This window comes from Rhinatrema bivittatum, chromosome 3 (genome assembly GCF_901001135.1).
Source record: "Rhinatrema bivittatum chromosome 3, aRhiBiv1.1, whole genome shotgun sequence".
NCBI classification, from domain to species: Eukaryota; Metazoa; Chordata; class Amphibia; order Gymnophiona; family Rhinatrematidae; genus Rhinatrema; species Rhinatrema bivittatum.
In genome coordinates this window covers 312,331,436-312,357,166 of record NC_042617.1, presented here as the reverse complement: position 1 = coordinate 312,357,166, position 25,731 = coordinate 312,331,436, and the positions used below count along the sequence as shown (strand labels likewise).

At 46.6% G+C, this 25,731-nt stretch overlaps 1 protein-coding gene across 17 annotated transcripts in view; it reads right to left on the bottom strand.

The window, feature by feature from the left end:
- LOC115087704 (cyclic AMP-dependent transcription factor ATF-7) overlaps positions 1–25,731 on the bottom strand; it is a 624,371-nt gene that overhangs the window by 246,336 nt on the left and 352,304 nt on the right. For all 17 annotated transcript variants that reach the window (XR_003855588.1, XR_003855586.1, XR_003855591.1 and 14 more), the window contains 3 exons: positions 21,667–21,766; positions 13,853–13,972; positions 12,970–13,119 (listed from right to left, as the gene is read on the bottom strand). Coding sequence is in view for 2 of the 17 variants with exons in the window: in XM_029595199.1 (XP_029451059.1) it covers positions 12,970–13,119; positions 13,853–13,972; positions 21,667–21,766 (370 nt within the window). In the remaining 15 variants the exon portion in view is untranslated. The remainder of the gene's footprint in view (positions 1–12,969; positions 13,120–13,852; positions 13,973–21,666; positions 21,767–25,731) is intronic.

Genomic DNA, 25,731 nt, shown 5'->3' with positions numbered 1-25,731 from the left:
TGGTTATGAGAGAAGTTGTCCCATGTAACAGGTAAAAAACCCAAAAGTAGTCAGCATTCCAAGAAATGCTTTCACTTAAATCAATAACCTCTTCTCCTATAGTAGTTTTACACTAGACAGAATCCTAAATTACTGAAATACTGTAGCACTATAATGTCTATTGTAACACCACTCCATGTCTCGGGTCAATGCAGTAAGAAAAAAAGCAACACACTGTAAATGGGTCCCAACAACTGTTTTTCTGTTCATCTAAAACCCTTGCATTGGTGCATTAATGTAATATTAAATGACTGGGTCACCAACTCTTCATGATCATCTTCACAGCTTCCTCAGACTAAATGGCTCAAGGCAAGGCTTACTTTTACAGTCAGTGCTAGATACTACAAGATCAAATGGTCTCAATCACAAGGAAGACTTTCAAACAAACCTAGGTACTTTAATGCTGGGAAAAAAGTCAATAGGAAAAAAAAAAGACATTAAGAGCTGGAGTAATCCATGGGAAGGCTTTCTTTACCCATCCATATGCACATTCATGAAAAATGCTTGCCACTAGATACTGTGTCAGAAGAGTTGCGCAGGAAACAACCAATCAAGAGTCTCATCCAGAAACCACTTTCACAGAAAAAAACATCTCCAAATACAACCTCTTATATAGACTTAAAAACATATAACAATATCTGGGAATAATGCAGGATTCTTGATTGAATAAAAGAGAGGCAAAGGAAAATTCCTTACACAAAGACAGGTCTAATAATCACTTCAGATCTTTTGACACTAGTGCATCTAAGTCACATACCCAAAATTCTCTGTAACAGTTTAAACAAGTTCAAATACAGAAAATGTTCTACTTTGCCTTAAGCTTATAACTTGCTCAGAGTGACATCTCAACCTGACTTGACACTATAGTCGCAGGTATATAGGTGTACTGGTTCTAAAGACTCCACCGTCTTAGAATTCTTACCAGTGCCAACTAATTTTCTCTCTTTTCAAGAGATATAGAAGAACCCATATGGTTCTGAAATGAAGCTTTGTTAACAGTTTCATACGAAGTCTGAACCCTGGAACCATTTATTGTCAAGGCTGTCAATCCAGACTTTGATCTGCTAATACAGTTTTGTCTCATTTATTAAAGTCCTTTTCCATTATCATCATTTCCCAACCGGAAATCTATTCTTTTGTCTTGAAAGGGTGGAGTTCTGATAAGAAAATTAAGGTAGGAAAATCCTATGGACTCAGTGCTGCAATGAGAAGTCTCAGAACCTTTGCAAAAAGGTCATCAGAGTTGAGACAAAGTTAAAAGAACTTGCCTTGTACATGTAATGTTCTCGAACAAAAACAAATTTGTGACAGTCTGATCTAAGTCCAACAAATCAACAATCTGTCAGTCAAACTGCTTACAGTTTAACTCCTAATACATGACAACCCCCCCTCCCCCCATGTTCATTTGGTATAAAATAATTTGAATGTTTCACTTTGAACTTTTTTTGAACTGGCACTAGAACGCATGATGTCACAAATGAATGACAAAAATGCAACAAGATGGCAGTTTCCTTTTTCGAGCTTGGGACATTCAGCGAAATAAAGAACTTAAGAATAGAGCCTGGAATCCTATCCTCTAACCTTTCTGAATGTATTCAGTGGTTGTATGCTTCCTAGACCCTTCCTCTCAAAAAAACAAAAAAAAAAAAACCCAAAACCTATAGCCTTCCTCCCAAACCAAGATCTTTTTTGCCCTGCAATATATATATTTTTTTTTTTAGCTTCCACCTCAAATCAGAACCATCCTCTATTGAGTTCCAGTGCCAGGAGTCTTAATTCACAACTATCCTATATTTATATCATAGCAATAATGTTTTGTCAGAGTCCATAGACCATTACACCCTCTGGAGTCTGTTTGCATGCATTTTAAGCCTGGCCATTAGGTGTTACTATTGCATAATAGTGGAACACACTTCCCTCTCATGGGATACAAATGCTAGCTCCACAGCATCCAAAGCCCCTAAAGGCCTGGCATGCAGAATACCTGAACTAAGTTCTCCACATGACAGTACACAGCACAATCACTGAGCCTCCTGCCAACCATCAAACTGAAGACAGACTTCAATACTGAAACGTGGATACAATGTTTTGAAAAGGAATTTTTTTTTTTTATAAAGACTATTAGAATAAATAAAATGGAACAAAACAGCACAAGGGAGGTTGCAAACACATGGCCCACAATACCTTTTTCACTGGTCTGCCTTTTCTTAGTCACCTCATCCTAACTGTAGTGGCAGGTTGTCAATGTGTGCTCACAGGCTTCACCTCCCATGAAGGGGCAGAGAAAAGGTCCATTATGGGGCCCAGATAAAGCAGAGTTGCTTACCTGTAACAGGTGTTCTCTAAGGACAGCTGGATGTTAGTTCTCACACATGGGTGACATCAGATGAAGCCCAGCATGGAAAACTTCTGTCAAAGTTTCTAGAACTTTGACTTGGAATACCTAGCATGCCCTATACCATGCGTCCACGCGGGGTCCCTCTTCAGTCTCATAATATAGAGTTATGATTAAAAATAAAAAAAATAGGAGAAACCCAACTCTGCGGGTTGGCGGGCGGGTTCAGGAGACTAATATCCTACTGTCCTTGGAGAATACCTGCTACAGGTAAGAAATTCTGCTTTCTCAGAGGACAAGCAGGATGATAGTCTTTATACATGGGTGAATTCCTAGCTACAGGCGGCTCCCGAAAACAGAAGGGGTCCAACAGACACCAGCCAGATGCCAACAGGCACAACACCACTGGTGCTGTTGGAAACAGCGGGGGAGACAGTCTGAACTCAAACAATGGGCCCTAGGCAGGAAGAGTTGGGTTCTATACCTTGAAGAGATTCCGAAGGACAGACTGGCCAAACCTACTGTCATGTCAGCCATCCCTATCCAGACCATAGTGAGATACGAATGTGTTGAGAGAACTCCACGTCACAGCTTTGCAGATCTCCTCCACAGGAACTGCTCACAAGCAGGCCACCAATGTTGCAATGGCTCCGACAGAATGAGCCTTGACATGACCCTCAAGATGGTCCCACAACTGGGACACCACATCCCTCACCCTTATCTCCAAACAGATTCTCCCCAGAACACAGCACATCAACTCATTCATGAACCTCTGGGATGGAGATCCAAGGCCCACAGCCATGCCATCCTGCAGGTGCTGATTCTTGCTGCAGAGACCCTCACTGGCATTTCAAAAATATCTTAGGTTGTTCGGACCTCGTATTTTCCACACTCCAGGCCCTTCTGCACAGTGATAAGAATAAGCCCTGCTGCTGCTGAGGCAGCTGCTCAGCTATCTCTTGCACCTACTTTCAGAGGTCCTGCGAGTACTGGCTCATGAAGAGCCGGTAGGAGGCGATGCGGGCAATAAGCATGGCTGCCTAGAACACTTTCCTCCCAAGAGTGTCTAACGCCCTGTGGGCCTTCCCCGGGGGTGCTGAGGAATGGGTCAGAGAGAGCTTGGCTCTCTTGAAGGCGGATTCAATGACCACCAATTGGTGGGGGAGCTGATGCTTATTGAATACGGTTGCCTTCTGGATGAGGTAGACCCTATGCAACTTCCTCTTAATGTGAGGCACTGTGCGGGGGAGTGCCCATATCCTTAACAGCAGCTCCTTAAGGATATCGTGCACTGGGACTGCCATGATTTCCTTAGGAGGCTCCACAAACTGGTGGATCTCCAGCATCTTCCTCCGTCAACAACTGAAATGGAATGGCTTCTGCCATTACCTGCACAAAACCTGAGAAGGATAAGTCCTCCAGCGGGGACCTCCTTCGCAAGTCTGGAGGAGACAACTCTGAGGGCAAGCCATCAGAGAAAGGCTCTGTATCATCCCCCGCAGGAGTCATAGGGACTCATCTTCACTGTATTCAATAGTAGATGGAGCCCTGAGTGCCCTGCCTGCATCCAGAGGCGCAATCGACAGCAAAACCGGTGCAGGCCCTGGCAATGCTGAACCAGGGGCGGGCGGGCAGCAGGCCACTGTCTCTCAGCCTAGGCAGAGCTTCCTTCTTGGAGGAACTGGGAACGACCACCGCATTGGTTGGGGGAAGATTTGGTGCCCCACCGGGCATCAATGGCATCCCAGAAACTGGCGCCAGCCAGGCCAGTAACACACCGTTGAGAACACATTGAGCCTTTCCAGCAGCGGTTCCAAGGCAGACAGGAGCTGTGTCTGTACCATTGGTGCCACAGGACTGATGCCCTGCAGTGTTGCTCCACCGCCAGTGGATCCCCAAGGTGGATCGGCAACTGGCACCAGGAAGGGTGGAGACTGTCGCAGACTCCCGGCTTCAATGAAGGATGGGTGCTCCTCGCCACGGGGTCGCTTTGGTAGCATCACGGTATGAGCCGGTGCATCCCCGTGCCCAGCCCTGTACATCAAAGGCGACCAGTGCCAATGCTTCCTTGGTTTCGTTTGGTGCTTTCCCTGGTGCTGAGGTCAAAGATGAGAAACCAGACTTCCTTGACCTGGAGGAGACTGAGCGTGGCTGGTCTCCAGCGCACATATCTATTGGCAGCATCAGCAGAACCAACAGTCCCGCCGATGTAGATGGCGTGGTGTCCATCAGTGTGGCTCTAAGGTCCATTGGTGTTGATGCCACCAATGCTGAAGTCTGGGTCAAACAAGTTTGAGCCATCAAGAGTTTCTCCATCTTGACGAGTTGGGCACAGCGTCCCTTCAGGGTCATTTGGAAGCACTTGCAACAACCCTGGACATCATGCGATGACCCCAGGTAGAGGATACATATCATGGGGATCTGTGATAGAATTGGCCCTTGGGCACCAGGGGCATTGACGAAAACAGTAATGGACCATGATCAAAGCAAAAAAAGAGGGACGTAAGAGAGCAATGACAGCGGCAGGCAATGATGACCGGCAGGCACCAAACAAAAGAAAACCTATCTGTAAACGCCGAGAAACCTAAGGAGGCTATGGGAGGGCCTGGGAGGGACCCAGTGTCGATGGAACGCAAGGAAAACCCCAAGAAAATTTGGGAAAAATTTTTTTTCTTTAAATCTTGAGGAAAACTCACTCACACCGTGATGCAAAAGCTCCATGAAAAAAAACACAGACTGAAGGAGTACCACGCGTGGTCAAGTAGTATAGGGCATGCTGGGCATACTTAGTATGCAAAGTCAAAGTTCTGGAAACTTTGACAGAAGTTTTCCGTGCTGGGCTCCATCTGATGGTGTCACCCATGTATGAGGTCTACCATCCTGCTGGTCCTTGGAGAGCTTGGGCATCCCTGGTAATAGCACAGAATTGTAAGACTTTAGACTGCCCCCACAATTACCATGGTTTAAACAAGCCATGGTGTACAGAAAATAAAGTATACACCAGAGGGGGAGTGGAGAAATCAGAAACACACAAATCCAATATGTAGATAGAAGGTGTGTTGCGACAGACTCTGTGATCTGTCCCTTTTAAATTAAAAAACAAGTTAGATTTCTTCAAAATATATTGTAAATCCTTTATTACTTCTAACCTTGAAGCACGATTTAGGTAATGAAGGATTTACAATATATTTTGAGGAAATCTAACTTGTTTTTTAATTTAAAAGTCAGATCACAGAATCTGATGCAACACACCTAAGAACTACCTACAAAAGAAAAAAAAATCAAGGACATAATACAATATCTAACAAGAGGACAAGTACACTATAGTCTTAAACAAAATTAAATTCAGCATTTAATTTACTTTTAATTTAAAGATATAAATAGGCCCACAACACAAATTATGCCCATATATTCTAGTCATTCCCTGACTCTCAGCAACATAAATTAAAGAATTTTCTTAGCTTGCATGATATAGCAAATAAAAGAATTGAACCAACCTTAAATCACATCTAACAACTTTGCATCTTGACTATTCCAGGGTTCTAAAATGACTAATGATACCAATCAATGTTTAAAAGTTATGAATAATTTTTTTCCCCTTGCCAGAAGGCTATATCTAAAGAGAGAGATCTAGCCACAAAGAGGCCTGACCTCATAGATGCCAGTCTTATCCAGATCTGGAACTTACTGACCATTTTAAGGAGCCAGTCATGAAAAAATGGAGGCTCAAGTCTTTTCCAACATACTTACAAAACACATGCAGTATATTTTTTAAAATTATAAATGTTTTGATATTCCCTGCTCTGAATGATGGATTGAGCAGGTAAAAATTCCTTTTAAGTAAAGTTGTAACAAATACCTTTGACTAATTTTCTGTCTTATCCAAGTCACTCAAGATAATACACCCACAATTCAATACAAAAGAAATTCAACTTTTGGACATTTTTGAAGAATGGAGAAATTACTTACCTGATAATTTCATTTTCCTTAGTGTAGACAGATGGATTCAGGACCAATGGGTATAGTGTACTCCTGATAGCAGTTGGGGGCCGGAGTCAGATTTCAATCTGATGTCAGCCTACAAATACCCGTGCAGAAAACTTTGCTCTTCAGTATTCTCCTCGAAAAGCACTTGTTGATATATGTGTGTTTTAATAACTTGATTAATTTGGCTAACTTGATTAACTTGGACTGGTTGAACTGATTTCCAACTGGAGACCGTCAGTGCGCTCAACTGAAAACGTCGACACCCGGCAACTATGGGTGTCTTAAACTAGAGGTAAAGCCTGGTTTACCCGGGCTTGTCTTGCTCTCGGGGATTCGAGGTTTCCGGATTTGGGGCAACCGTGGGTGGGATGCTGAGTCCATCTGTCTACACTAAGGAAAACGAAATTATCAGGTAAGTAATTTCTCCATTTCCTAGCGTGTAGCAGATGGATTCAGGACCAATGAGATGTTCAAAAGCTACTCCTGAACTGGGTGGGAGGCTGCCCGTGGCCCACTTAGTACTGCCCTTGCAAATGCTGTGTCCTCCCGGGCCTGAACATCCAGGCGGTAGAACCGTTGCCGCCCGACAGATCTCGGCGGGTGACAGCATCTTGATTTCTGCCCAGGATACTGCCTGGGCCCTTGTGGAATGGGCCTTGATTTGTAGAGGTGGAGGCTTTCCTGCCTCTACGTAGGCTGCCTTGATTACTTCTCTGATCCAGCGGGCTATGGTTGCCCGCGAGGCCGCTTCTCCTTGTTTCTTCCCGCTGTGAAGGACGAATAGGTGGTCCGTCTTTCGTACGGATTCCGATCTTCCCAGGTATCGGACTAGGAGTCTGCCAACGTTAAGATGGTGAAGAAGGCGTGAGTCTTCAGAGTCCTTATGCTCGTCTGGAGATGGCAGCGAGATGGTTTGGTTTAGATGGAAATGAGAAACCACCTTTGGAAGGAAGGAGGGGACAGTGCGGAGCTGTATGGATCCCGGTGTGAATCTAAGGAACGGTTCCCGACAGGATAGTGCTTTAAGTTCGGAGATGCGACAGGCTGAACATATTGCCACTAGGAATGCAGTCTTCAAGGTCAGGAGCAGTAGTGACAGACTGCGTGTAGGTCTGAAGGAAGCTCCTGCCAGGAAGTCTAGTACTAGATTGAGATTCCATAGGGGCCCTGGCCACGTTAGTGGTGGTTGGATTTGCTTGATCACTCTCAGGAAACTAGAAACGTCTGGATGGGATGGGTAGACTGATGCCGTCCACTTTGGCTCTGAAGCAGGCCAGTGCGGCCACCTGTAACTTGATGGAGTTGAGAGACAACCCCTTTTTTAAGCCGTCCTGCAGAAATTCCAGGATCATGGGGATTTTGACTGTCCGCGGAAGGATGTCGTGGTCCTCACACCAGGCTTCGAATATTCTCCATATTCATATGCAAGTTAGAGACGTGGAAAACTTGCGTGCTCGGAGCAAGGTGTCCATCACTGCCCCCGAGTATCCGCTCTTCTTCAGGCGAGTCCTCTCAATGGCCAGACCATAAGAGAGAATAGAGTTGGGTCTTCATGGAGGATCAGTCCTTGCTGGAGCAGGTTCCTGTGTGGGGGTAGACACAGAGGGTTCCCCGCTAGAAGTCTTCACATGTCTGCATACCATGGCCTTCTTGGCCAGTCCGGGGCCACTAGAAGTACTAGCCCCCTGTGGTGTTCTATCTTGCGGATGGATCCCGCCCAGTAGTGGCCATGGGGGGAAGCGTACAGCAGGTCTTCCTGTGGCCAGATCTGGACGAGGGCGTCGATTCCCTGGGATTGTGATTCTCGTCTGCGGCTGAAGAACTTGGGCGTTGGACCTGGTTGCCAGAAGATCCATGGTTGGTGTTCCCCAGCGGTTTACTATCAAATGGAAGGCTGTGGTCGACAGCATTCATTCCCCTGGGTCTAGACTCTCTGCCGAGGTAATCCGCAGTAATGTTGTCTTTTCCCTGCGACGTGGGCAGCTGAGATCCCTTGTAAGTTTGCTTCCACCCACGGCATTAGGGGGTCTATTTCCAGGAACATCTGTTGGCTTCTGGTTCCTCCCTGGTGGTTGATGTAGGCAACTGTTGTGGCGTTGTCAGACATGACTGACAGATTCGCCCCAGAGTCTGTGACTGAATCGAAGGCAGGCTAGTCTGACTGCCCAGGCTTCCAGTCAGTTGATTTTCCATCCCGACTCTTCCTTGTCCTATTGCCTCTGGGCAGTCAGTTCCTGGCAGTGGGCTCCCCACCCTAGTAGGCTCGCATCCGTGGTGAGCAAGACCCAGGTTGGTGGGGATAGCCTTACTACCTTGCTCAGATGGTCTTCTTGTAGCCACCATTGGAGCTGGGTCTGCACCTCTGCCGGTAACTGGAGGCAAACTGAGTAGTTCTGGGACATCGGGTTCCATCGCGAAAGTAGGGAACATTGTAGTGGTCACATGTGGGCCCTTGCCCATGGGATGACTTCTGGTGTTGATGTCATGAGGCAGAGGACTTGGAGGTAGTCCCATACCTTGGGGTGAAAACAGGCCAACAGTTTTCTCAACTGGTCCATCAGTTTCCTTCTCCTTGTAGGGGGAAGAACGACCTTGTCTTGTCTGGTGTCGAGCTGGACTCCCAGGTATTCTAGTGATTGGGAGGGCTGCAGGCAGCTCTTGGTTGTGTTGACGGCCCTCCCGAGGTTCTGCAGTAGATTCTTGACTCTGGTGGTCGCCTGGTGATCAGCCAATCATCCAGATATGGATGTTCGAGGATTCCTTCTTTCCTCAGTGTCGCCGCCACTACAACCATGATTTTGGTGAATGTCCGAGGGGCAGTAGCTAGTCCGAAGGGTAGCGCCCGGAACTGGTAGTGATGGTCCAGTATCGCGAAGTGTAGGAAGCGCTGATGGTCGTGATGAACCGGGATGTGAAGATAGGCTTCTGACAGCTCCAGAGAGGTCAGAAATTCTGCCGGCTGTACTGCCCTTATGACCAAGTGTAGGGTTTCCATGCGGAAGTGTGGTACCCCCTCAGGAAGCGATTGACGGACTTGAGGTCCAGGATGGGCCAGAACGTTCCCTCTTTCTTGGGGAGATAAAATAGATGGAATAGTGCCCAGTATTTTTGTTGGTGCGTGGGCACCAGTGTTATTGCCTTTAGGGCGAGTAGTTTTGTCAGTGTGGTTTCCACTGCCGTCCTCGGAGAGGGAGTGGCATGGTGATTTCACAAATTTGTCTGGACGGATACTGTGGAAGTCCAGGTAGTATCCATCTCGAATGATGGCTAGAACCCACTTGTCAGACGTTATCTCAACCCATCTTTGGTAGAATAGGGCAAGCCTGCCCTATGGCTTCTTCCCGTGGATGGGTCTGTTGATTCTCATTGTGGGGTGTGGCTGGGGCCTGAACCTGAGCCGGCTTCCCTCTTGTGTCTGTTCCGAAAGGACTGGCCCCTGCCTGTGGGGTGAGGTGCTTGGTATGTGTTTTTGTACGGTCTAAAACACTGGGATCCTCTGTCCTTGGATCTTCGGGGAAAGGGGCGTTGGTTTCTTTTGTTCCTGCCCTCCGGTAACAGAGGTACTGGGGATTCGCCCCATTTGTTGACTAACTTCTCCAGTTCGCTTCTGAACAGGAGGGCTCCTTTAAAAGGCATTCTCGTGAGTTTCATCTTGGAAGTCGTGTCGGCTGACCAACTTCGGAGCCAGAGTTGCCTTCTGGCTGCCACTATGGATGAGACGCCCCTGGCTGAGGTGCGCAGCAGGTCGGAGGTTGCATCCGTGAGGAAGGATATCGCCGGATCTAATGTTTCGACTGATGTGGTTGCGTCCCTGGAAAGCGACAAGCAGGCACATGTCACCAAGGCGCAGCAGGCAGCGATCTGCAGGGACATAGCTGTGACATCAAATGACTGTTTAAGGTGATTCCTGACGTCTGTCCTAGGCATCCTTGAGTGCAGCTCCTCCTTCGACTGGAATGGTAGTGAGCTTTGAGACTGCGCAGACCATGGCGTTCACTTTGGGGAACCCCAGGAGTTCTTTGGCTGAGGGTCCCAGGGGGTATAGGGCTTCTAGGGCCTGTCCTCCTTTGAAGCTGGCCTCCGGGGCATTAGATTCTAGGTCAATCAGTTGTTGTACGGCCTGCAGCATTGGGAAATGGCATGAGGCCTGACGGAACGTAGGTGCGCGCACCGGGAGGCTTAGTTGTGCGCTCCGGGTGCGCCGACGCTGTGCGTGGTCGGTAGATGTGCGCGCCGCTGTGCGCACAAGTAGTTTGTGCGCCTGGCTCGCTGCTGTGCGCACGGCTCAGTTGTGCGGACAATACGGCAATCAAAGGGGGAAATGGCGCTAACGACCACATGGGCAAGATGGTAGCCCCCCCCCCCCCCCCCGGAGGGTCTCCACATGAGAGGACCCTCACACCAGATTGGGGTCTAGCCTGGAAGGAGCTGCTCAATCCAATTGAACAGATGCCGGAGGGACGATCTTTGTGGCTATCCAAGCCTCAGAGACCGGAGGACTTTAAGAACGTTTTCTACCTTACCTTGTCTCGGCGCTTCCCGGTCTCGTGCCAGGCGGTCTCTCCAGCTGCGGGGGGAGAGGGAAAATACCTTCACCACTGTGCTCTGTATTGCACCCACTGCCTCTTAGCCACTCTGGGGGCTAAGTCCACGCCAGGAACCAGCTACCGGACCGAGGCTTACCTCTGAGGGATCTCGGAAATCACCTCAGGAATTCTCAACTGGGGGAGGGACCCTTAGGTAACACCGCAGGAGAGCGAAGCTCGTCTTGTAGAGGTAAGATTTTTCTTTCTTCTTTGGTTTGGATTTTCTAACGCTGTGCAAGCATATGTAGAGTCCCAAACTGCTTAGGAGATGGAGAAATACTGAAGAGCAGAGCTTCCTGTACGGGTATATGTAGGCTGACGTTTGATTGAAATCCGACTCAGTCTCCCAACTATCAGGAGTACACTATACTCATTGGTCCTGAGTCCATCTGCTACACACTAGGAAAGCAACCTTTTATATTTTGTTTTAGGTTTTAGACAGTTTTCTTTTGGTTTGAGCCAAGCCTAATTTTTTAAATATAGCAAACCCATTAAGTGCATGACAGATTGGCTGATGATTATGCCAGCCAAATTCTCCAACATATCATTTCTGTGGCCATAGATCCAGATGCCAGAGAAACGTCACCATAATGTGTGCGCAATTATTTTAGCCACCATACGTAATAGTGGCTTAAAGTGTTTTGGGAGGATCTTTGTTTTGAGATCCCTCCTCTTCTCAACTGTGCATGAGAACTTTTTATCCCTTTAAAGGAATGTGCTGAGATTTACCAACTACATAAAAACACTTGCCATCTCATAAGCCTTCTAAAGCTATCTCCTTCCTCCTGTCTGCAGAACCTTTCAGGCCAGAAATGCTCAAATAAACAGCAGGATCAGAGATTCAAATGTCTTTAATCTCCTGGGGAAATCTTCAGACTGTCTGGTAACTTGGTATATGGATCAAACAAATGTTTGCGACTGAGAACGGCATATAAAAACATCTTCCCTGTAGTGACCAACAACCAACTAGAGGAGAGTGGGAAAGTCTCAGCCACAGTACTCAGTGCAGGAGAAGAAACAATTGTAAGTGAAGTGGAGGGTTTAGTTTGTCTCAACCTGAGGAAATACAGGACTAGAATCCTACGGTACAGACTGGTGGGAAAAACTTTATAGAGGAGTGTATTAAAATCCAGACTAGATCAAGAGTATATAAATTAACTTCTCAGCCTTTGGGCTACTTTTCAAGGAAGTGTAGGATCACCACCATGAGCTGAGGATGGTCTTTTCCAGGCTTTTTGGTGAAAACTGAGAAACTGTACATTATAGGGGGATTAATGCTCTGCCACCTGATGCCATTAGAGACTCCATCATGTTACAACCATTGCCAATGCAAGAGAATGAAATCTCCTACTAAAAATAAAAGTAGTGTCCATATGATGGTTCATATTTTTTTGACAGCATTCTTGGCAATTGAATGGCAATTGCAGCACCAATTCCTTATCAGACTACAGCACCCAAGGCACCGTTGGAACAAGATCAGACCACCTGAATAAAAATAAAGCTTGTGGTTCAACTAAACAGGATAGAACAGATTTGAAGTCATAAATGTCACATGACAGCTAATCAAACAGGTTGATGAAGCATCTCTAATGTCATCTGCAACACTGTAGCTATGGACAAATCAGCTCCTGTGCCTGCAAAGTCACCTGGGATTGTCAAAATGGCTGCTCCCAGCTGATTTTGAGGGAGATTCTTCCAGAGCTTTGCTCAACTAATATTTCACTAGTCCCACATTTTCTAATGGTTCAGATGATCTTCTACCTACTTAACACTGAATTCAGGTCTCCTGAAGTCAAGGTGGGGGAATATAGAAATGCCAGAGATTTCACTGGCTGAACAATGTGGCAAACAGCAGGCTACCACAAGAAAACTAAACTGATGTCACAAGCACATTTACCTCAACAAGAGGAAAGATAACTGGTAAAGGGGATGAGAAACTACAACCCCTCCCAACATCTCCAAGGGTTTTCACTCCACAAGTGCTTCAGAAAGTATTCAATAAAGAATGGAGGAGGTTCAGACCTGTGGCTGTGCTGGGGATGGTGCATCAGGATGCACCATAAGGATTTGGCCTTGATCAGGACGAGAAGTCACCATCGTGCTTGCTGATGCCATCACCATACTGCCGTTCAGAGCTGAAGGAACCTGCTGCGTCAATGTCGCTTTCAGCCTCTGCAAGGGTGGGAAATACAACAGTCTTATGGCACAGTTTCTTAGGGGAAATGCATAATTGTTCTATTAAGCAGGATCCAAGACAAAGCACTGGAGGCTGGAGCTGGCTGCAACAGATTAGCCTTGTCAGATTCTAGATTATGGGCTGTCACTGAGCACTTGTAAAAACAAGAAGTCTCTCAAACCAGATTTTATGAAGAACATGAGATACTTCAGGAGGAAGAAAACTTAAAACAAGAAAACCCTTGTTCCTTTCTTTGTGAGTCCCCAAATGCCTGAAAAATCTGACAAGCAGCCATTTTTCTTCATAAATTCAATTGAGTAGAGGCTGGGAACAGGGGGAAGGGGAAATAGTGTAGGAAGATGTTAGTGGGCAGACACGTGCTATATTTAGCAAAATGCAAAACTAGAGAAAATTACTCAGTCTAAAAGATTGTCACCTTATGAGGGTGTAATAGCACTATATGTAAGTGCTAAAAGACTTGATGAGCATTTCAATGTAGTTGAATTGAGTCAGTAGACATATGTATCTAAGTGTACACAGATACATTATATAGTGAAAATTCACTGCAGATACACTGTGCAGTTATCTATACTTCCAGTACCTGAATATAATCTGCTTTGAAGTGGCTGAAAGGTGGAATATAAATCAACAGTAAAATAAAACCACACACTGATTACTCTCCAGACACTAAATTCTCAGGAGATGGATTCAATCTGATAATTGACTCACCATTTTGGCTTCAGAATGCATGGGAAGGCCAGATGGGGAAATGTGCCCACCAGCACTGCTGATGAGTGGAGGCCCAGGAATACCAGGAATGTTGGGCACCATGGACATTGGTCTAGCCAGCTATAAAGAAAAAAAATGTATATTAGGTTTTTTTTTGGTTTGTTTTTTTTTTAATGAGTTTGATTTTTCTTGGTGAACTGCATGTTGGAACACTTACAGAGCAATCAGTAAGCAAGCTCTCCCTCTCCTTGATAACATGTTAGCAACAATGCTCTGGAGAAAGCAGGGAACTAAGTCGCCAGACTTATTTGATTTACTCAAACTGCCATCAAAAGAGCCAACTATGATGTAGCTTTTTAATGATGTAAGCACTTGCCCACTGGGATCCACATGGGCTCTTGTTTTTTTTTGTTTTTTTTTTCAAAATCCTTTTTTTTTTTTTTTTTTAATTAGAGAGCAACACAGGTACAATCACCAATCTTAGGTGAAGAGATTACAATGGGAATCAGATATTATCAGTATAAGACAGCGCAAAAATAATCCCCACTATAGCGAGATCAGTTATAACATCACCCGGTGCACTCTCCTTTTTGTGCTCCTCCCAATCCAACAAAACAGATTAGACTTCAGACATATCCCATCACCCAAGCACACCACTGCTAACATTCCACACATGCGACCTACACAACCCCTCCCCCCTGCCCTGGGAGACACCCCCTCCATAGCTAGCACTATCCCACATTAGTAACATAACATCACAGGCCTTTGCAAAATTCAGACATTATTGGAATGCACAATAAACGCAGAACAAATCACTTCCAAGAGGGGTGATAACCGGTGGCGGTTAAAGTAGATTGAAGGTCCAATGGCAGTAGGTCATAACAAGTGGACCAACACGACTAGTATAGCAGATCCCTTTCTCTCTCACTATCCATGGTAGCCATTCACTCCATTTGCATTGCGAAGGCCAGCTGTCCAAACCACGCCCGCAAGTTGGGCGGCGTATCTGGCGTTATCCAGTCAGCTAAGATCGTGCGGCATGCCAGCAATATTGCAGTATGACCAAATTTATCCAAGGATAATTTGTAACAAGGAAGAGTGCCTCTTAAACCTGAAAGAAGCAATTTGCCCGTCCAGCCAATAGAGAAGCCAGTACATTGAGCTACTACTGCAAGCACCTTCGTCCAGAAGGTTTGCAGAACCAGACAGAAAAACAGTCTATGTGCCAAAGTACCTGTCGCTTGATGACATTTAATACATTTTGGGGAGGGTAACAGTCCCATCCGACAGCGGCGAACATCATCGCAAAAAATGTGGTGCAAAATCTTAAATTGCAGCTCTTGAAGAGAGAGATCTGGTAGGCTTTTGGGCATAAGCTTAAAACACGAAAGCAGGTAAGAAATAGGGATATCCATGGTCCACGCCTCAGTCCAGTATCTTGCTAAAGAAGCCACATGCGGCGCAGTGCGATTTTTTCTACCAAACTCACACCATCCTTTAATAGAGTTACACTTGAAAGCCCCATCAAAAAAACGCTGCGTAAAAGTTGACTCCTGACGAAAGGACTCCTCTGTCCAGTGAAAGGATTGGAGATAGTGACGGGTCTGTAAGTATGCATAGAAATGTTTAGCTGGTAAATCATATTCACAGGCCAGAAACGCAAAGTCATGCACTGTTGGCGAGTCAGTAACATAGAAGCAAAAAATAAACGCCAACCCTTTTTGCAGCCATGCATCAAAAAGAAAATAGTTGTCTCGGCCTGGAAGAAAGTCCAAGTTACCCATTAAGGGCATGAAGAGAGAGGAAAGACCCTCCAGGCCTCCTCTAGACCGTATCCACCGCCAGGCCCATCGACAAGGCTGCACCAAGCTGAGAGGAATATTTAAGGTCCGATAAGCCCCAGGACTAGCCTGAATCAGGTACATAGGGGACCAAGGTACAACCATACTTATAACCAGCCCATCTTCACAATATGCATATTCATCAAGGATCCATTCCCCCACAAATCTAAGTTGGCAAGCCGCATTGTATAATCGAACAGCCGGCAGGCCAAGTCCACCTTCCCCTCTCGGAGACATCAACACCTGATAGTGTACCCTCGCTTTCCCCCCCCCAAGGAAATTTTTGAAAGGAAGACTGCAACCACCTTAAATCTTTGCTAGTAAGCCAGCAGGGCAACATATGCAACTTATAAAGGAGTTTAGGCATAAGTACCATCTTAATAAGAGCACTTCTACCAAAAAGAGAGAGGGGCAAAGAGCGCCAAGCCTTCAGTTGAGCATCCAAGTCTACCAGCACACTTTTAATATTCAGAGCATAAAGATCCAAAGGGTCTCGAGAGATCCAAACCCCTAAATATTTCAGTTTGTTCTGAGCCCATGTGCACAGGAACCCCCCCGGCCAATATTTTTGCACATCAGGATCTAGAGCAAGCGCTTCTGATTTAGAAAAATTAATGGTCAGTCCCGAAAAAGAGTGAAAACCAGTAAAACATTGTATAATGACAGGAATGCTCACCAGAGGTTGCCCCACGAACAACAGGATATCATCAGCGAACAATGCTAACTTCATCTGATGACGACCTATGCGGAGACCCTGAAATCTATCCTCCAAGCGTAACTTAATAGCCAGAGGCTCCAGGGCTAACACAAATAATAGAGGAGACAAAGGGCATCCCTGGCGCACCCCACATAAAATAGGAAAAGCTTCTGACAAAGTACCATTGATAAGTAACCTGGCACTAGGATTAGCATACAGTGCTTGCAGCCAAGATAAAAAGGAGCCCGATATGCCATATGCTTGCAAAGCCCAAAACAAATAATCCCATGAAAGGGAATCAAAAGCTTTTTCAGCATCCAAACTCAATACGAGGGCTTCCGTTTTAGAGTGGAAATTTAATAAGCCAATCAAGTGTCTCACATTTTTAACGCCTTGGCGTCCCTTAATAAAGCCGGTTTGGTCACCATGTATCACAGAGGGCAGCAGGAGACTCAATCTGGCTGCCAGCACTGCTGCCAATATTTTTAAATCCCCATTGGTAAGAGAAATGGGCCTGTACGAGCCCACGTCCTGTAAGTCCTTCCCAGGTTTGGGGAGCAACACTATAGTGGATTGATTTTCCAGGGGTATCACTGGATTCTCCTGGACTAAGCTATTATAATAGGGTCGCAGTGCAGGTAAAACAGAGAATTTCAAAATCTTATAGAACTCCGGTCCAAGGCCATCCGGACCAGCCGCCTTTCCCAACTTAAGGCCATGTATAATGGCATAAATCTCGGAATCAGTTATAGGCAGATTTACTGAAAAAATCTGCGCCTCAGTGAGGTGCGGCCAAGGGAGCCCCGAAAAGAAACTCTCTTGATGGGATATGGCTGTCCTTCTTCCCATAGAGTCCACTATAATATTCCAGAAAACGCTCCGTGATTGCTGCCGAGGCAGTTTGACTGGACCCAGAGCTATCTTTAATACTGGTTATAAAAGATTTAGGGCCCCTCGCCCTAACCAAGTTAGCCAGCAACTTACTGGGCCGATTACCATATCTATACAATTGATATTTATAATATCGCATAGACTTGGATGCTCGCTGAAACAAGAGCATGTGCAGATTTTCCCTCAACTCGTCTACTGCACGCTTACTTGATTCTGACATGGCACTGATATGTCTGAGCTGCGCCTGCTTCAGTTCATCGGTTAGCTTAAGAATCGCAGCATTGTGCTTCCTATTTTGGGTAGTAACATAAGCAATAATATGTCCCCGCATTACCGCCTTTCCTGCCTCCCATAGAACCCGGGGTGTAATATCTGGAGTATTATTGAGGAGCATATACTCTTCCCAACAAGTTACAAGGTAGCGAGAAAACTCTTTATCCAAGAACAACCCCGGAGACATGCGCCAAGAAAAGGGGGGCTTTGGATTGCGTCCAAATGTTACTGCAACAGAGACTGGCGCGTGATCCGATAAGGCAAAGGTGCCTATGGCAGCGGCCGTCACCCTGGGGAACAGGAATTCCAAGATAAAAAAATAATCCAAACTGGAATAAGACCCATGAGGATGGGAAAAAAAAAAAGTATAATCCTGCTCCCCAGGATGCAATGTTCTCCAAATGTCCAGCAAGCGCAATTCCCGGCACAGAAAGTTAGGGCCCCTATGATTATCATTAGATTCGACAGATTTAGGAGGTTTGCAGTCTTCCAACTTGTTGGCTACCATATTAAAGTCCCCTCCGACCAAAAGTGCACAATCAGAAAGTTCGCCAAGGATCCCCACTAGATGAGTAAAGAACACATGCTGATAGACATTAGGCACATATACGTTACACAGAGCCACTCTTTGCTGATTACATAAGCCTTGAACTATGACATATCGACCCTCAGGGTCATGCCATACCCACTCAGATGTAAAAGGCAGTTGTTTGTGAATAAGTATAGCCATCCCTCGTTTTCTGGACAAATATGAGGAGAAAAAGCATTGCCCCACCCATTCTCTTTGTAGTCTGATATGCTCACTCGCTGACAGATGTGTCTCTTGAAGAAACACAACCTGCGACCCCATACGTTTAAAAGTCATAAGGAGTTTCTTTCGTTTGATAGGGGAGTGTATACCATCTACATTAAGAGATGTGCATTTTACTCTAGCCATAGCCTGATGTACTTAAAAAATATTACCAATAGAATACGACAAAGCTGCCATGGCAACAAAAAGAAATCCTGGGGCTCCCCAGCCTAAGCCCCCAGGATCATAAGGAACTGGGCCAATAGCCACAGAAAACTGCCTTAACATCCAAATGAAAGGGATGTCTCCCAGGGCTCCCCACCCTGTCCCGTTCCCAATAGTCCAAACTTCACAACACAGACACACCATTTACACCAATCATACCACAGTCATACCAACTCACTTACACACATAACCCATATCACAAACACCTGCCCCAAGAGGCTCAAAGCCACTCCCCCCCACCCCTACTCCTGGAAACAGTAGGGAAAAGGGCCCCCTCTAGGCCCCCCACGCCCCCCCTCCCCCGAGCCAACAACGTAACTTATCAGGAAATCAAGCAACAGTAACAGCATTTCAGAGTCATGATGTAGCCACAAGGGGACCTTGGTATGCCAGTTGTACTCCAAGGGCACGGGCAATACATCGAAGGCAGAATAGATCATGTCGCAACTATAAGAACAGGTGACAGACCTCGTCGATCCTCAAGGCTAGAAATAGCAACTTAACAAGAACCAGGATCCTCAGACCTCCTCTCCTTGCTCCTCAAACAGGAAAACTTCCTACGGCAATCAGCGGCTATTCTTCCCCTGTGGCTGGCAAGGTAGCTATAAATCTTTCCGCAGCATCTCTAGACGTGAAGATAAGAACCTTGTTATCATGGGATACTCGCAGCTTAGCTGGATAAAGCAACCCAAATTTGATGCCTCTCTTATGCAGCTCTGTGCACGCTGGGGACATGGCCTTTCGTTGTGCTGTCGTTGCCGCTGAAAAATCATTGAATAAAAGTATCTTATGACCTTGAAATTCCATAGACACCTGCTTAGATGCTCTCATGATCTGCATTTTGTGTGTCCAGTTCAGTATTTTCGCTAACACCGGTTTGGGTCTCTTCGCACCATCCCGTAAGATTCCAACTCGGTGAACTCGCTCACAGATCATTGGCGTCACAGAAAACTCCAGACCCAGTTGTCTCGGTAACCACGATTCCACGAATTCGGACAACTCACTTTCTTTGACTGACTCTGGCACCCCGATAATACGAATGTTGTTCCTCCGACTTCTGTCTTCTAAATCTTCAATTTTGGCCAGCAGGTCTTGTTGGGTAGCTTGTAGTGCTTCCACACTGCGCTCTGACTCGCCCAGCCGGTCGCCATAATCCGACAAAACATGTTCCGCCTCATCCAACCATTTCGTCTGGCCTTCCAGTGCCGATTTGATGTTATCCATAGAAGCCTGTATTTTGGTGAGACGAAGGTCTAAGGCCGCGGTGACACAGAGATTTGAAGAAGTGCATCCGCAGACAGCGAGTCAAGAACCTTTGCGCCTGTAGGGGCCTCTGCCATTGTGGCAGCAGGGATGCGAGACCGACAGACGATACTCTTCCGCGCGCTCCTCTGGCGCATCGCCCCTTCCTCCAAACAGTAAGGGTGGACCCCCCTGGGCAGCCATGCAGCAGCTAAGATTGAGAATGCAAAAGGAGATATCTAGGCAGGAGTGTTCCAGTTACTCAGCGGGAGGTAGCAGCACAACCAGCGAGTACAGCATGAGACATCGGAGAAACTAAAGTCCATACATTCAACAAATTGCAACAACAAAACTGGAAAATGCAGAATGTGATATCGGAGAAGTAATGCTCCAAATAGTCATCAGGGTGTAACAGCGCAGTCAAGGAGCACAGGATGAGACATCTAAGAAAGACAAGTCCATATATTCAGCGGATTGCAACAGCAAAGCCTGAGATTGCAGGAAGTGATATCCGAGAAGTAAAGTTCCAAATAATCAGCAGGGTGTAACAGCGCAACCAGAGAGTACAGTATGAGGTATCTAAGAAAGGAAGGTCCATATATTCAGCAGACTGCCACAGCACAGCTTGTCGGTGCAATAGGTGATATCTGTGAAGCAGCGTTCCAAATAATTCTCTGGGTGTAACAGCACACCCAGAGAGCATAATATGAGACATCTTAGGGAGCTCCAAATAATCAGCCAAATGCTACGGCAAGGCCTGAGAATGCAATGTGACATATCTGAGAGGAGATTGTCCAGGTTGTCAGCAAAATACTACAGTAAAACTAGAGAGGGCAGTCTGATACAGCAGCACAGCCTAAACTTGCAGATAGTCACTACCTTTGGTGTTAAGGCCGGTCAAGGCCAGACTTCAGGCTTCCAGGGTAACCCACGCTGTCCTGTATGCCTGACAGCTGCTCCTGCGGGTCACGTTAAATCACTGCCCCATCACTCACAGTATCGAGGCTGCCAGCCTTCCGGAGGGGAGTCCCATGTTTTGCTCCACGAAATGCCACTGGGCCGCTCAGTTATCAATCTTGTGCGCACGGGCCTCACCTCATGGCGGCCGCCATCTTGGCCGCGCCGCTGCTGCTCTAAGCCCGACTCCGATCAGCTGGCATCCGCCACCCCGGGAGCTGTCATCAATCACTTTGGGGGGGGGGGTCCATCGACCAGCAAAAAACCCCCGAAGTAAGAGGTACCCAATATTTAACAGTTTAGCCCAATCCGGGGGGGGGGGGGGGGGGGGGGGGGGAAGACCCGCGGGGGACCATGGAGCTCAAATGTTCTCCTCCGCTCCGAGTGACGTCATCACCGGAAGTCCACATGGGCTCTTGTATAGGTCACATGGTATTATCACTATTTAAGTGGGCTTATTTGAACTCACAACCAAGGGTTAAAAGGACTTGTATTTTAATCCAACATGCTCTGCCCATTTCTTTAGGTTTTACAGTCAATTGGAGGGATGGAAGTAAAGAAGGAACATGGTACAATATGCCTTTGTTCAAAGCCAAATGAAATTTTCCCCCATTTTTATTCCAACTCCCCTGCCTAGCCCAACAGTTTTGGGTCCTGCAGTTACTACTGAACCTCAGCATGAGTACGCCTCAGGAGAAGTTAGTGTTATGCAATGGCTGTGAATCCCTCCCTCTCTCCTATGGGTTATGAAAGCTACTGCCTTTGGAGCAGAAGCTGGACCTGGAAATCATGCTTAGGTTTCCCATGTGATGGCATAAATAGTAATGCTCAGTCACTGAGCCAGACCTACAAGGGTTTTTAAGCCCCATTTTAATTTTCTCTCTAACATTATCCTTACCGATATAACTGATGGCATTTGTACATGAGGACCTGGAAGGATGGGCACAGCCTGTCCGTTAGCAAGGTGCATGACGAGTGGGAAGGCGCTTGTAGGAGATCTGAGAAGCATAAATAAAAAATATACAATCATAGACAAAAGCCAGGGAAGAGGAATACAGTATACAATAATCAATCAGAAAATATACATGCCAGAGTAAGGGATGAAAGAGGAGGAAAAACAAATACCCAGTGCTTGCACTGTAGTTACTATTCATGTGCCCACTGGCTAATTATCTGAGTACAGCTCGCTCTTCTCCCACATTGCCTACTTTATAACACTTCACTCTTTTCCCTCAATGACATTTAGGTATCTTAAATACTCTTGCTGGCAGAACACTGGAGGGAAAAAGTCTACTTTGAGCCTGACTCATAGCACCACGCTAATGCCAGAAAAGGCTGATACTCAAACCACACCAGCCCTAAACAGGAATCAAACCAGCATCTCCTGGCACTGTGGTGCACTTCACTACAACCAACTTCTAGATCTGGCCAATGATATGCTGCTTTAAATTGATATATTTTTTAATCTATATCAAGATAGATGTGACCTAACCACACTGAGAATCTGATTTTTCTTTTGTGATATTTCTCATCATGATTCTTCCAGGCTTTCACAACTCTGAAATGAAAGACATACACCAAGTTTGCCTGTTAAATTCTTCATCTTTCTCAATTGCAACTTAAAATCACCTCCTGTAAATTTACATCAAGAACAGGACCTCACATCTATTCTGCTCTTACTGTGATAACAAAATAAAACAATGCAGTCCATGACTAATGTTGGGCTGCATCCTCCTGATCTCTGATTCCTGTCAGCTCAGTCCTGGTTTTGTGTTACCCGTCTAAAAAAGTTAATGGAACATAATGAGGGATCTGACTATTCAAAACTGCTGGAATGATTCCCAGGCTTTAGAAGAAGTTCAAACTGGCACGTGTGCTGCCAACTCAAACAGCCACAGGCACACCTGCAAAGCAAAGATGGGACAGATCCACTAATCACAGAAAAGCAGAGAACAATGCAGCAAACCGGTCATCTGCAATGGACTTTCAGGCTCTCCAAGGAACACATGGGAATTAAAACATTTCAACACTGCTGAAATTAATTTATTTTTGGAGCCTGGGTGTGCATCTGTGTGTGTATAAGAATGGGAGCCTGAGAGTGCATAATGCTATCAAATGCAGCAAACTGTTTCCAAGAAAACCAAAATGAGTAACTTTAGATTCTCCTTTGTGTCCAGCCTTTTTTGTAGATCCCTGGAAGTAGAAGGGCAGGGGATGCTGCAAGATGACAGGACCAAAGGGCATGGGGAATGCAAGGTGACTGACAACAATCTGTCTTTCAATGAGTCTTTTTTGTTTCAAGGGGATAGCAAATGTTGCTTACCTGATGTAACAGGTGTTCTCACAGGACAGCAGGATGTTAGTCCTCACAAATGGGTGACATCGAGGATGGAGCCCACCACGGAAAACTTCTGTCAAAGTTTAAACAGAACTTTGACTGGCCCCTACTGGGCATGCCCAGCAAGGCACTGACCCTGCAGCCAGCAGGGGTCTCCCTTCAGTCTGATTTTCAAAGCTACAGGCAGTGCCTAGAAAGTAAAAACAAAACAAACCCAACACCGCGGGGTGGCGGGCGGGTTTCGTGAGGACTAACATCCTGCTGTCCTGTGAGAACACCTGTTACATCAGGTAAGCAACATTTGCTTTCTCACAGGACAAGCAGGATGGTTGTCCTCACAAATGGGTGAGTACCGAGCTGAGGATGTCCTGACTTGCACCAAATGCACCCAACGACGTGCAACAGGCACTACAACTGGGGTGGAATTTGGTAAAGGGCATCCGCACCCTACCGGGAAGGTGGAAGGATGTTGGTACATCACGTTGGAAAAAGGTTACGCAAGACAGATTGGCCGAAGATGGAGTCCTGTCTTCCAGCTTTGTCCAAACAATAGTGGGCTGCAAAGGTATGGAGAGAACTCCAGGTTGCAGCCCTGCAGATGTCAGGAAGCGGCACCGATCGAAGGTGTGCCACTGACGTCGCCATGGCCCTCACAGAGTGTGCTTTCACACGGTCTTGAAAGGGAATGCCAGCTTGCTGATAGCAAAAAGAAATGCAGTCCACCAACCAGGAGGAAAGAGCCTGCTTACCCACAGGATGTCCTAACTTGTTAGGATGAAAAGAGACAAATAATTGAGTGCTCTTCCTGTGAGCAACTGTACGGTCTAGATAAAAAGCTAGAGCTCGTTTGCAGTCTAGGGTATGCAGAGTCTGTTCCCCGGAGTTGGAGTGGGGCCTGGGAAAAAAGATAGGTAGTATGATGGATTGATTAATATGAAACTCAGAAACTACCTTAGGTAAAAATTTAGGGTGAGTGCGGAGTACCGCCCGGTCCTGCAGGAGCTTAGTGTAAGGCGGATAGGTAACTAGGGCCTGCAATTCACTAACCCTGCGAGCTGAAGTGATAGCCAAAAGGAATAACACTTTCCATGTGAGATACTTTAACTCACAGGAGTGCAGAGGTTCGAAAGGAGGTTTCATTAGACGACCAAGAACCAGGTTAAGGTCCCAAGATGGGGCCGGAGGACGTAAGGGTGGCTTCAGATGGAGCAAGCCTTTAAGAAAACGGGTTACTAGGGGTTGTACTGAAATAGGGACACCCTGTACACCTTTATGGAAGGCGGCTACCGCACTGACATGCATTCTGATAGAAGAGGTTTTAAGACCTGATTCAGAGAGATGCCATAAATAGTCCAAGAATTTGGAGATTGGACAGGAAAGGGGATCAAGGGACTGAGAAGTGCACCATGATGTGTACCTTTTCCATTTGTATGAGTAAGACTTTCTTGTGGAAGGCTTTCGTGAAGCTATCAGGACCCGAGAAACGGAATCTGAAAGGTTGAAAGGCTGAAGGACTAACCTTTCAACATCCATGCCGTCAGGGACAAGGCTTGGAGGTTGGGATGGAGGAGGCATCCGTCGTTTTGAGTGAGCAGATGCGGGTCCTTTCCCAGAGGAATGTGCCTGCGGATGGAGAGATCCTGGAGTATTGGAAACCATACTTGGCGTGGCCAGTAAGGTGCTATCAGGATCATGGTTCCCCCGTCCTGGCGTAGCTTCACGAGAGTCTTTGACACAAGAGGAAGTGGAGGGAATGCATAGAGCAGACCGGTTGTCCACTTGAGGGAGAATGCATCCCTCGGCCGAGAGTGCTGGCTCCGAATGAGAGAGCAGTAATCGTCCACTTTGTGGTTCTGAGGGGACGCAAAGAGGTCTATGCGGGGAGAACCCCACTTGTGAAACAGAGAGGTCGCTACCAGAGGATCCAGTGACCACTCGTGCGGTTGGAAGACACGGCTCAGCTGGTCTGCCAATACCTTGTCTACTCCCGGCAGGTAAGTGGCCCTGAGGTACATGGAGTGGGAGAGGGCTTCCGCCCAGATCTGCGCAGCTTCCTGACACAGAAGGAAGGAGCCTGTGCCTCCCTGCTTGTTTATGTACCACATGGCCACTTGGTTGTCCGTCTGGATTAAGATTATCTGATGGAATAGATGATCTTTGAAAGTTCGGAGTGCATAGCGGATTGCGCGAAGTTCCAGGAAATTGATCTGGTGTTCGGCTTCCTCGTTGGACCATAACCCTTGGGTTTGAAAGTCGTCCACATGGGCTCCCCAACCGATGTGAGAAGCGTCGGTGGTTAGGATTACTTGCGGATCCGGTGGAAGAAAGGGTAAGCCCTGAAGGAGGTTGACCTGAGTCGTCCACCAGGTTAAGGATAGGCGCAGCGCTTGTGTGACTGTGACTATGGAGGACAGAGGCTGAAAAGCTTGAATCCATTGGTGTCGTAGAGTCCATTGTGTTACTCTCATGGCTAGTCGGGTCATGGGAGGGACTTGAACCGAGGATGCCATGTGTCCTAGGAGAATGAGGAACTGGCGAGCCGTGGCAGTGTTCTGAGACTGGAGCTGGCGAGCCAGGGATATTAGGGTGTGGACCCTCTGAAGAGGAAGGTAAGCCTTTGCCTGC